The sequence below is a fragment of the Numenius arquata genome, chromosome 2 (genome assembly GCF_964106895.1).
Source record: "Numenius arquata chromosome 2, bNumArq3.hap1.1, whole genome shotgun sequence".
Classification (NCBI taxonomy): Eukaryota; Metazoa; Chordata; class Aves; order Charadriiformes; family Scolopacidae; genus Numenius; species Numenius arquata.
Window position 1 is genome coordinate 37,429,728 of NC_133577.1, and position 14,116 is coordinate 37,443,843.

A 14,116-nucleotide genomic window follows, 5' to 3' on the forward strand; every position below is an offset into this window, starting at 1 on the left:
AGGATATGTCAACCTATTCAATGCTTCAAATCATTATTGGATAATTATTCTGATTTTGATCATGTTGTTTAGGTGCTTATCATACTGATTTACTTATGTACCTGACCAGACTACTAGGAGGCTAAAACCATTTTTCATTGTAAAGTGATCTAACATCCCCTGCGTGGAAGGCCACAGAAGCAGAAAGGTATATGCCAAGACTCTCTCCCTGAGCTTTTAGTACCACATTTACAGCATGGACAGTCAATCAGACTGCAGCTCATTCCTCTTCAAAAGAGGAATGCTTTCTTTCCAAATTTTTCATGAGCAAGGATAAAAATTCTTCTTAATAGACATCTGTTACAGCATTACAAGAAAACATGATACAGATTGATGTATCTGGAGACCTGTGATGTTTATTGTTTGTAAAATGATGGTTAAGATCTTTGTGTGCTTTTAAGGTTGCAAAACATACTCAGAAAATCAAGATGTTACATAGTTGTTTAACTGGTAAAATCTGTGTGACAAAGCTTACGCTAATGCTGTCAACACACAAGATTTGAAATATGCTCATCGGCACCAAACATATTCAGTGACTTTGAGAAGGCTCGATATGAAGGAAAAACAATGGAGGTTTATGCAGAAGCTGCAATTTGAGCAGAAACGACTCTTCAATTAATTTTCTATTTTATTTTATTTTATTTTATTTTATTTTATTTTATTTTATTTTATTTTATTTTTTTTTAAAGCTAGTTAGTATACCTACTAGCTAGGTAGGCTAACTTGAGATTGTTAACTGGAATTACTTCCAGAGTATGCTGACAGCTGATCTATTGAAACAGAAGTTAAGAATGTTTGACCATGAAAATGTAAAGTATTTAAAGTGCAAAAGAAAACATAATGAAATACGGAAATATTTCAGACAATGTCACATTGACAGATTAAGTTAAATAAATCATTTAATAAGCTCTATGACTCTAAATAATTAAACTTATTCATACTATGAATCCCTCTAATCAATCCAATTAAAGACTAAAGCAGTCTCACAAGTTTGTACACAAAGTGCCCAACTGAAGTGAGTTTTAACAATGGAACTAAGCAGAATGCTGGGATCAGTCAGAACCTAGTGACCATTATGTAGTTCATAAGCAGAAAAAGTCTGTAAACTCACTAGCTTGGTCGTTTTGAGGTAAACGTTATGTTGCCCAAGATAAAAAGTGTTCACGCACTGTTACCTGTGCTTCTCTTGGAGTGTTTAATGCTTCACAGATGAGGCTCTTGTTAGCAAATCCTTCCTTTGCAAGATATCCACTCCTAAAAGGTAAGCTCATGATATTTTGTACAGCATGTAACAGGAAAAATATTCATCCTTCATCTTTCTTTCTTTCTTCCTCATTAGGAAATACTCAGGAAAACTTTGGGAAAAAAAAATAAGATTTAACATCATTGTATTTATTAGGTTCCGAAACAATACACATTCACATCCTTTTGAATACAGTACATTTGGCACAGTAATAATGTTTACGATGAAATAACACTAATGAATGGCAAGAGATTCAAATTACATCCATAAGAAAAAAATTCTGTACAAATAAATCCTCACAATAAAAAAAAAAACCCTACCCCCCCCAACTGAATGCATTTTATATTTAGCCAGACCTATTCTGCACATAATTTAAAAAGAGGTAATTTGTAAGCCTTTTATTGGAGAGAATTATTTTTCAACCTATGGAGAAAAACATGTTTCCATTTTTTAATAAAGTCTATTTGGGAGGAAAAACAAGAAACAATTGATTCTTTATAATTATTATTATTATTAATAATCTTTTTGGCATTTTGCACTCATTTTACAAAGAAGGAACAAGAAAGATTTTACAGAACAGGCAGAAATGTAACAGAATGTCCATTTTTAAGAATTATCTTTAAAAAATGTTCAAGGTAACAGACAAACCTTCTGATGTAAACCCAATGAAGAGGATCTAACTATTTATATTGAAGAAATATCTGCCCATGCAAAAGTTTTTATCTCCTTCACTTTTCTCTTAGCATCCTAGCAAACACTGCAGGTGCCGAGGCCTGAAATACAAACATTTGCTAATTATCTTCGCGTTAGAAATGGGAATACGGACTACAGAGTTTGCTCACAAAAGCTTTATGGGACGCTTTTATTCCTTCAAAATAAATGCTCAGAGTTTTGTGTAAAGGCCTCTTGTTGGACAAACAGTAGTGCACTATCCGGTAACTCATCTTCCTGCCAGTCTACTCACCTATGGAAAAGAACGCTTTAGCATTGTGATCAGTTCTTGCCTGGATGTCAAAAGCTAACCGTGATGAGAAATAAACAGAGCCAGTGGCGAGACACAAATTGATGGGCAGTTCTACAATATATTTCTAAAAGAGAAAGAAATTTAAACATTGAGATGATGCAATCATTAAGATGTTTCTGTGCTGGTACTCAGCTCCAGAAGCTAGTCTTTTCCCAGTACAAAAGATTACTGAAGATAAATTAAATTAAACTAAAGGCTTGATGCATTATTACACCTGTAGGCCAGACAACACATTAATTGATATATCATAATATTTAATATTTTGAAATCATCATAAGAATATATATAATAATTACACCTGAGTTTTAAAAACAAAACAAAATGGAACTGAATGTCGTCATCAGTAACAGGCTATGAGCAGCCAGACGCAAAACTGACACAAACTAACTCATCTGCTTGAGCCCGAGATTATCTCTTAAAGCCAATGATTCACACTTTGTCCACCACAATTTGTAACATTCCTTTCTCTTTCTGAGCTCTATCATGTCATAATAGAGTTGAAGAGAACTATACAAGAGATTTAGTATAGCTTAATATATGTCTACATCTTTTATAACAAAAACCTCATCTCTCTGACAGTAACTTGAACCAATACACATACAAGAGTATTGCACATGGACATTATTATAATTATTCTTTCATAGACTAACATTTTAATAGTATGCCTGAACATGCAGCAGTTGATACCTCTATATTCAATGAATTCCACAGGCCTTGCAGCAAACACTATATACAAAATCTCACCTGTACAAAAGGCAAAAAAGCTTCTTTAGTGCCACTTTGCCAATCACAAGTATATATATTTTTGTGCAGCTGGAAATCCATGTGCAACAATTAAAATGGATTCCAATGACCGCTCACTCAGTCCAGTAAAATATATAATAAAATGACCTCAGCGATACATGTACACAAAAAACCCCCAAAAAAACCAAAAACCAAACCACAGGGTACTCCTGGAAATATAAGTACATAACACTGTTAGCGTATCTACAGGAGGTAACTTCACATTAGTAATATTGTCCACATGAGTTACCATTTCAATTCATACACAAAAAAATTCAATTTACAACTTTCAATAATGTCAGTTTGTGAATGTTTGATCTTCAGTTTTTTTAACACACTTCCACATAATGCATGTGTAGCCTTATTTTGTGTCTTCTAAAAGCAGATTTCTCTTTAGATTTTAAACATAAAAACCCAACAAACACAGTAGTATTATGGTTTTGTAAAAGTGTGCAAAAGTAACACACTGCTGAGAAAATAAATATAAATAAGAAATTATTTATCAACTTAACTACAATGGAAAAGGCAAATTTATAATGTTTATAATTAATTTTTAATGTAAAATTAACTGTAAACATTTGCAAGCTTGCCATCACATTAATGGTTCATTTAAATGGATATCAAATTTGGTAACATGGATAGTATACCCAATTGCCTGAAAAAACGTAAAATGCCTATATATAGCTGTGCTGAATATAGGCTTTTATTCTTTAGCCCTTTAATAACTATCCATATAGTATCTATTTCTTGCTTTAAATAAAATTTCAGTTATCTTTGTGACTCTTCTTATTCCTAAGAGTTTTCTGTTAATTGTATAGGAACTTCATTGAAAGTTTTAATTGGTGTGCCTCTTTTTCTGGAGAGCTTTATTTTAAGTTTGTACCTCACCACAATAAATTCATAATTCATTACACCTCCACAAAGGCAGACTTCTTTGCTTACCAAAGGGCAACATATTACTTATTTGTTCCACAACTAAATACAGATCTCACCTTAACCACCAGTGCAGAAGAAACAGTTCTCACGCTCTTAGCTTAAATACATATGACAATTACAGAACGTGGTCTGCTAAATCACTTTTAATAGCGTGGCTTCATTTTCCACGGAAAAGATGCAATTTTGTCCTCTGGGGAGATCTTAGGAATAAAAGAAAAGTTGCAAATATACGGCAGTGTGTTACATCTACAATTTCTGATACAAAATTATTTTGCATTGCTTTGTGAGACAGAAATTAAGAGTGCTTTCAGGTCAGAAGATTAAAGGAAAAAAACAATAAATATATACTTTAATTGGGGATATGGGCTCAGGGTAAGAGAAGCAGGTTTTGATCTACTGAGTCTCAGGAATTTGACGACCTCTTCAGAATCACTTCTTGCAGCATCGTTCGTCTGTCAGCCTAATGTTGTCTATGGCAGCAGCTCTTCTCCAAAATAAGAGAACCCCTTAAATTCTTCTTGATTGATTTGTTTTATAATTGCCTCGTCCACTAGCGTTAATACTGGTTCTTCTCGTGTAAAGTCTTGATCAAAGTTATTTACATCCCTTTTGGTTTTCTGAGAAGAAAAATACAAATAAGGTGAATGGTAAAACAGCACAGTCAAATAGAAGGTGCTCTCCCTCCTCTCCATCCCCCCAAAAGGCTGAATTTTCTGGAATGATTGAAATAAAAGAGGAGCTACTTCACACAAAGAATAACAGACGTATGAGAGAAGCTACAGGAGCAAGTACTATAAATGAGTTCAGGAGAGGCCACAGAAGCAGTACTATAAATGAGTTCCCAGAGACACACTTGTCTCTGACAGGCGAAGGAATAGCAGTATGATGATAAAGCAGGAAGCTGAGATTAGGACTAGTTTAGAAAAGGCTTTGGCATAGTAGGTGGTACGGCTGTTTCCTCTTAGATTTGAACATAATGATATCTCATTTCAGAGGCACAGAGTGAACTGATTTCCCCACAATATAGCCTACTGTTTCAACTCTAAATTAACTGTTTCTTTGTACCTGGCTACACTCAGCTTTAAAATCAGATGTAGACCTCACAACACTTCTCAGTCCAAAATCGTTGAGCTCTGCATTGGCAACTCAGATTTCCTAATGCAGGCAAAGGTCATTCAAAGCACCATGGCAAAGTGTGAAATTCTGGCTCCAGAGAAATCCACCTCAGAACTCTTCTTTATTTCAATGGCATCAGGATTTCCCCATTGAAGTCTAAAGCACCTCGCTCTTTCAGTGAAGTTGGGCCAACAAAGTACAACTGTACGTGTTGTGGTTGGGATAAGATGTGTTAACTAGAGACAACCTTGGGGAGGCCGAGTCATCCCCAGGGCACTCACAACAGTGACTGTCTGTGACCACTTACATGTAAAAAGCTACATGGCAAAACATTCTACGTGGTCATTCCCTTGAAACCTGCACTGTTAATGTTTTCCATGTCAGCAGTGTATTTCAGGCATGTACACGTTCAGGGAATTGGAACAAACATTTTTCTTTACACAGTCTCTTTTCTCTTTGCTTCATGAAATCTAATAGCAACCTGAGTGATACTTAATGGAGGCACTGTGACACATTGAAAATTAGCTTTGTGTCCACCCTGCACATGTCTGAGATTAAGATGATACTAGAAATAAAATAGCTATTTGACTTCCAAAGTAAAATGATGAAATCATAAAGTGATACATCATAAAGTACGTTAATGTATTCCTAATGGGATATGTGCCTTTTTTCAATGTATGTAAATTTTCCTATAAAATATATACATAAATATATTTCTTTCATCAGATCTGCTGAGGCACTCAGACAAATTTTATACTCACAACTGTAAAATGGTCATAGCAACCTTCACCTACATTGTTTGTAAGAACTTTATAGGGAAAAAAAAGAGTCTATATAAATGCAAGAGATTGTCACTTGTAAACCAAATACTTTCTAAGTGCAGGCAACCAAAAATCCACATCCACTATCTAAAAAATTCCATTAAAGGAATATGGACTTAACAAATATGTTTATATTGTTTACATTTGTAATATTTACTTCATACATAGAGACTGGACATAAAGTGTATGTGACCCATATACTCTGAACAGCTTAAAGTGTGAGGGACGTGGCTTTGGGCTTTACGTTTTTTCAGCCATTTGGACAAATGCTGCACAATAAGAATGAAATTCCATATGTATTTTTAAATGCATTACATTGCAATTACATCTACATTATTCTTGTTCCCCATGTCCTACCGTATTTTCACACACTCACGCAATGAATTTGCTACAGGAATAATCACTAAAGCAGAAGGAGGTAAGTGAGTAAGCTACTTTTTCTAGAGAACCATCACTAAGATTTGTGAAAGTTTTAGGTGAAAAAGAGTGCAGATGAGTATATATTTGAAAAACTGTCCCAACACTGGTTACCTAAATCATATTGATTAAAACTAATTGTACTTTGTAGAACTTTGAATACAGTAGAACTTCGAATCCCAAACATCTCTGAAACAACAACCAAAGGTATTTGCTTAGATTGAAAAGCCTAGCATGTCTTAAAATGTGCTTTCAAGACCAAAGAAGGAAATAGAAGTTTTTACTTTCTCATTTATAAACAATTCCATGTCTTTTTGGCAGCATAGATGTAAATAACCCTATTTATCAACAGGACAAGTATGGAGCAATCTAAGATTGCAGGGATATGCTAGCAAGCCTCTAACTAACCAATGGACAAACTGAGATTAAATAAATCATAGGGAACAAAAGTGAGTGGGTTAAACCATACAAGACAAAAGGTAGACTTTATAACAAGTGCTTCTTTTCAGCAGAAAGATTTATTTGAGAAACCCTCCTTAGCAACTTAGGTACTTTCTTCCTGAAGCTATGACTATTTTGCAAGGCCTCATCTCCTAAAATGAAACAGGTCTGGCCACATTTCTGCTGCTATTGCTATTTTATTGTACTTGTACTGTGAATACTGTATAGGCCAACAGCATGAAGGCTCAGGATGAAGGTATGAAGGGCTGTGGCTGTCTCCTAGCAGAGAAGCTGAGGAAAGAAAGAAGATCTGCAAGGTACGGAAAGTATATGAAGGAAACAGAGTGCAGCTATTATCCAACTTTGAACATTAAAACAATCATGAAGAAAAAAGGAAAAATATTTAGATTGGCTGGCAAATGCATCATTAAAAATGCAGTAATTAAATGGGTGGGATTCTTTTTATTTAGCCTGCAGTTCCTGAGACTTTGGGACACATTATCTTTTCAAACTTTTTTTCTAGGTAAGACTTTTCAATTTCAGATGACTGAAGAAACTAGGATTATTAGGAAAAAAAAGAACCCCCAAAAGCACAGCTGCCCACCCAAAGACATAGAAATTCAATTAGGTTTCAGATGCTGCTTCTTCTCTCTCTAGACTACCCAGACACCTTGTGTTCAACATGTGTCAATGCTACATGGGAGCAGGGCACAGCAGCTACCCAAGAGCTGCCAACAATAGGTGCCAAATTCCACACTGCACTGAAACTGCTCTACTGCAGGCAGCATGTGGGCAGCCTGTCTCCATCTGACAAAGAGCAGCAGCAGTGCCATGGCACTTCTAATGACTAAAACTGACATGACTCCAATTCTAAATCTCATCTGAAAGATGGCTTCTCTGCCAGCACAGTATCTCTGATAGTGAGAAAGAAAAGTGACTCACAACCTCGTGTGTGGGAAACGTGCTGGCTAGTTGAGCTTTTATTTTTTCCAGCAGTGTGAATGCTTCATAGGTCTCCCGTCTGAGCATTGACATAGCGTGACCTGCTTATCCTGGGAGAGATGGTAGACTTGCTTCATGTGGGTGATATGATCTGATTAGATGTAACAATGCTACAGAAATAGAGCCCCTTGAATTAATAAATATTAACATGACCTACTACCCATCAAGGATTGCAATTTTTGAAGTCAAAGTCATGTTTTATTGTATTCAAAGATTACTGCTTCTGTTTGAAAAGCTAAAGATTGGAAATTTCTAAGACTATCTCTTCATAAAACACCATTTAATCAGCTTTCCTAGTTGGCCTGTACAACTTTGGACAAAGGGATATTGTAATATGAGTCAAAATGCTTTCTTTTTTCTTAAATATCTTCACATAATTATTAAAAGATCAAAATGAACTTCATATGCTATTAATAAGCACACATTAAACAGTGGTTTACTTTCACTACCATTCAATAAAAAATTAATTTTCTACCTGCAGTCACAGACTAAAGCTTAAAAACCCTCCAAAACATGCTTAATAAGCTTTCCAGTGTCAAGGATTACCAACCTTGTCTGTTAATGATTACTAAATGACACTATGTGAATTGTAACAGCGAAAAAAGAAAGCTAAGTTGGTGTTCCTATCACTGAAAATACATTCGGAAAGTTAGAACTTGCCATTCCTTCCATTAATCACATTAACCAAATGTGAATCACAGGAACATTTGGTACTGAAAAGCCACAGAAATCCTTGCAAGAAAGCACCTGACAGAGGGTGTTCTGAACCATGGGACTCGGCAAAGCTTGGGCACCTCATCGGCCCTGTCATGAGGCCACGAGCCTCAGTGGACTCTCTTCTGCCTAATAAGAATTAATTCTCCAGCTTGAAGACATTAAGAAGTATCTCTCTCTACTCGATTATTTATTTTCATTTAATCCGCAGAAAATCGCTGAAACTCTTTCAAGTCCTTTGCAAGCTCAATGGCTCCACTAAATTGGGCTGGAATTGTCCAGTGGGTTTAAAGCCTACTCAGAGGAGCTGAAAGAAAGATGGAGGTGGTGGCTAGAAAACAACACTGCCACAAAAGCCTAGATTCTGTATTTTAGTCTGATTTTCCTACAAATTCACAATATGCTGTTTAAATGTAACTATAGGAATCCTCTTCAAACCAATTAATAGGTTTCTGGTTAGTTTAACAGAATGAGGAGCTAATCCACAACGGACATCCAATACAAGTAAGTGAGGCCAGGAATTATCATTACAACAATGAACCGATAAGCTGGAAGAAAAAGATACTGTGCTATGACATTTTTAGTAAGTGGACCTTTTGGCACAAAATATATACAAAGCTCATCTATGATTTTCACAGGCTGAGATACTGTCAGCACAGAAACGGAGATGCAGATTGGCCTTCCTATATCACTGAATGAAACATCTTTAAATTTACTCCACTGCAATTTTCTGCAACAGCACTGCTTGATGCCTCTTCACATATTTTCAAGCCCACAGTGAAATCCTGGAGTTTGTCATTTGTCTGAGGAGTTTCACCAGAGAACCCTTCCTGCAGTGCCAGGCTGTTATCAGCAGCATGTCAAACATGTGACGGGCGCATGAAATCTGGGCAGGAAGCTGCTGCAGCTTCTGGTGTGCAGCTCCAGGGGCACAGGACAGCAGTGGAGCAGGAACAGGACACGCAGTAAGAGTTGCAGCTTCTCATATGTATTACACAGTATCATTTAATCTTATCCAGAATTTTGTTTCACTAAGAAATAAACGATTCCAGCATTTGACACAGTATCATCAAGAAGAAATTCTTAGATCAGGATGATCAGAGTTTAAATATTTTGTATTTACCTCCTCATTGATAAGATTTTCAGATTATTTTGTTCAAGACAAATGGAAACTCAAGACATCAAACAAACTGGTTTGAAGTACAAGGTTATGTGGCTAACCTCACATATCACTGTCCCCTCAGTCACCTCTCTTTATTATGATAACAAAAGCCACAGTGCAGGCAGAGATCACTTTGCACCAGTGACTGGATCTCTTTTCATAAAGGTATAGTAGTTCCTGAAAAGTTAAGATCAACTGTAATGAGCACTCACTTTCGCACATAACTCATTCTATATATACAGAAATTCAGTATGAATACTGTGAAAGAAACAGGCTTAGAAGCAGTTGTCTTTCTGTTTATCCTGGTGATGCCTCTTCACAGTATTTGTATGCCCTGAGAATCTGTATCAGTATTAGAAGTATTTCCTAGAATGTCTTATTTCAGAAGATATGAAATACATGTTATCAGAATAACTTTAAAAGTGATCTCATTTTTTCAGCATGTTAATTGCTCTATTCACACATGGAAGAGTTCAACAGATCAGCCATGAGCTGCAGTATTCAACCGAAGGTTATGATGACAAAAAGAGTTTTGAATCCAAGTAGTTTTTACAAGTATACCAATATTCATTACCTCCAAGCAGAGGGTTAGATTTTGTGCTCCTACATTATGTTTTCATTAGAAGTACAGAACACCAAATTAAGAGAAAGAAGTGGAAAAAACCTCCACTCAATGAAGATGTTAATAAATCATGAAACAGTATTTGAAAAACATGCCAACCTATGCAGCCTACAATTTAATCTGTTATGGAAGCACACAGACATTTAATAAGCACCAAGCTAATGCACAGAACTATGAATGTTAAAAGCGATCATTTGTGATCCAGTCAAGTGAAAACACCTCTATACTGAAACAGTATGCATCTTTCCTAGGAATGTGCAATCGGTCAGGTAGGAAGGAAGAACAACCTAAACAATTAGGGGATACAAACATATAATGACTACATGGCCAGGATGCCAGCCTTAGTATTTCACTTTTGCACAGCCTTTCTCCTATCCTACACCCCAAAACTGCCACAACAAAACAAACAGCAAAGCAAACAAAATCAAAGCTCTGCAGGTTCACTAACAACCACCCCCTGTTCACAGTCTGGGCAATGAACCTCATCCAGAAGAAGTGGCTGTAAAACCATTGTCCTCTATGGCCATACTTGGGCATGGTTTTAGCACGAACGAGTACAGAGTACTAAAGCCATACATACACCGAACATGCTTTGTTCATAGCTTGATTGCTAAAGCACAACAGTTACCTTTGTGCAAAACATCGATGGAGATAGATTCCACATGAGCTGCAGGGGAGGGCAGCACTACAGCTTCCCACCTGTGGTTAGTCCTTTACCCTGAAGATCCATCTTGTCCACCTTAGGAGGGCTTACTTCCATTAGGACTTAATCACGACATGACCACTGCACCTAAGCTATACTACGGTAGAATACATGCATTTTTTACAGTGATAAAAATTGCAGGGTGTCATGGTTTCAGCTGGGATAGAGTTAATTTTCCTAGTAGCTGCTGTGTTCTGCATTTAGTATGAAAATAATGTTGATACATATTATTTTAGTTGCTGTTAGATAATGCTTATATTAAGCCAAGGGATTTTTCAGCTTTCTATAGAAGCTGAGAGCAAGCATCGACAGGACAGTCTGGCCAATGGAATATTCCATACCATAGACGTCATACTCAGTATATAAATGGGGATTGGCCGGGAGGCAGAAATCCGCAGTCGCTGCTTGGGACAGGCTGGGCATCATCAAGTGGTAAGCAATTGTATTGCACCACTCATTTTGTATATTCTTTTATCATTATTTATTATTATCTTCTGTTCCATTACTGTTCTATTAAACCATCTTTATCTCAATCTACGAAGTTTCCTTTTTTTCAGATTCTCGTCCCCTATCCCACTGGGGTGGCAGGAGTGAGTGAACTGCTGCCTGGCCCTGGTTGTTGCTTGGGGAGCAAGGGAAGAGTGCCAACTTCTGAATTTCTGCACTATATTTTTCCCTTATGGTAGGTTTCTTTGAGGGTTTAACTAGATGGGAAAGAATTTTATATTTCTTCTTGAGGTGGGGAGGAAATACAATAAGAAGAAGTAATAGAACAATCATATGAAAATACCCTTCATCTGCACAATGCAATTCCTATTGCAAATTTTATGATCCACTCTGCAGTACAGATTTTATACGTGTGCCTCTCTAATTCACATTTTATTGGCAAGCCCCCATTGATATCCTCAACTGCTCTAAGGCCGTGATGACCAATGTCACCTCCCCTCTTGCATCCTGGCACACATCCAAAATTAGTCCATTTTTGGTTGCTTTCTCCTGAAATTGCATTTTAACCATTGTTGTTACAGTAGAGCTGCAGTAGTCAGAGCTAGTGGATCTGCAACCTGCTAAACCACCTGCTGGTGAGTCCTCAAATACATGTCTAGAAGCCTTTTTTGTCTTCCTGATCACTAGCACTTTAGCACAAAGGACTGGCTATACCCAGAAAATGGAGCTGACTTGCTAAGAAGAGAAAAAAGTGATGCCGGAGAGTTGGTAACTTTAGGGTACATGTCCCTAGAATTCCAGTGGCTTCCAGGAGACATCCCAGAAATCACTGAAAAATTACCCAAATACGGGTAGTCTAGCAGTGCACTGAGATATTTGACTAGATTTATTCTGTAAAAGATCAATAGATTTACTTGCTTTCCATTCTTTAAGCAAAGAGAAGGAATAAATTAAGGAGACTGATGCGAGTGAATAGGTGAATGACGTAATGAAATATTTCAAGACTCACATCTCTGCCATGTATCCTGAATAAATACCAACTGACTGACTTTCCAATGTTTTGTTCTGCCTACAGTCACCTATTCCACATAATTACAGAAACTTAACACATTATGGAAACATTCCTGAGTATGTTATGAAATTATATCTATATATAGCAGTATCTTGTGATTCTGAGTCCCTCCTCTATCAAGGAGGCATGGACATGTGCATTGTGATGCTGGATCTAAAGAAACATCACAGCATGAAAGGTAGTAGCAAGCACATAGAGCGGGAGCATCATTGCAAGACTCAGCTACGTACTAGAATGGTTTGCGCTATAGGCTGTACAGCAGGAATGCTACAGAGTTTTTGGCAAGACTGCTGCTTTCAAAATATGTTTGGAAACTCACGGTCTGTGATGATGATCTCTAGCTCATTAAGGATAATGCTTTTAGTTTGACATGGATGATACATATGACAGGCTTTCATACAGAGAAAGGGTATAGCAGGTCTAGCTTAGGCAAATGGAGAAAGCTACACTGAATTGTTAGAGATCGTATTTTGAAGTCTAATGATTACTTTTAAGCTTTCGCAAAGACAGATCAAAATAAAGATATATGTGACTTTTTAGAAAGCAGCTAAAGAAAACTGCTGTCTTCTTTAAAAAAACTAACACACATACTCATACAAATTGTAGACTGAAAAAAAAGGCATTGCACAATTATGCATGAATGCCTACTACCTCTATATCTCAATATATCTCCTTTCCACCTTTCCTCCAGACACTGGAACTGCTTTTTTGGAACACGGCTTTATTAAAAGAGCACAGTAAGTCATAGCAGAGTTTGTAGTGACACAGGTTTCTTTCTTGGTTTTGCTACTGATCTGCTTTGAGCTTGAGCAATTTTTTTTTCCCTGTGCATCTGATTTCTTCCTATTTTTGTTCTCCTATACATAGATTGTGATCTCTCTATCATTATCTATAATCTCTTGATTGTCTCTCACTTACACAGCTTTTTGCACAGCGGGAATCTCATCTTGCTGGGAACTCGAGCTGTTATTGCAGACCTGGAGGCACAAATTCAATTTCTCTTTCTTCTTGTTCTTGTCAAATATAAACAGAATATTTCAGAGAGTCATGGGCAGTTATGATCTTCAACTTCTTTTCCATACTCCATAATTAAGCAAAGGCAATGATTGTTTTGAAGGCCCTTTGCAAACATGAATATGGCGTGCAAATCAAGGAACAGGATCTGCACTTAAGGTTCTTCATAAATATCTAGACTGAGTATTCCTGTCATCCTGCACAATTGAAGCATATGACTCCTGGAGCATGCCGTTGAGAGGACCAGTACAAGGTCTGTGCCTCCACAGTAATAAAATCCCTTGTAACAGCACAGCAGCATAACAATAGGAAAGCAACAGTTAAGGAAGTGGTAGGATTCCTTACCATTTAAAGACACCTTTCCTGTCCTGCCACTGAAGGTAAGTGCCTACACATCAGCTGCTTCAGTCCATCATCTGCATATTTGTGCATGTGTCAAAGGAATTAAGTTTTGCACTAGTATGCTGAGCTGTGAACACGTACATTGACAAATTTTTGCTGCCCATTTTGGATGAACACCCTAGTAAGACACTGTTAACTTTACGCTCGCATTTGCATGG

At 36.9% G+C, this 14,116-nt stretch overlaps 1 protein-coding gene across 1 annotated transcript in view; it reads right to left on the reverse strand.

Moving 5' to 3' along the window:
- Window positions 1-4,495: 4,495 nt before the first annotated feature.
- Window positions 4,496-14,116, reverse strand: part of PRKCE (protein kinase C epsilon) — a 293,299-nt gene continuing 283,678 nt past the window's right edge. Inside the window, exon 15 of the mRNA XM_074144291.1 lies at window positions 4,496-4,642. Within this exon, the coding sequence (XP_074000392.1) occupies window positions 4,496-4,642 (147 nt within the window). The remainder of the gene's footprint in view (window positions 4,643-14,116) is intronic.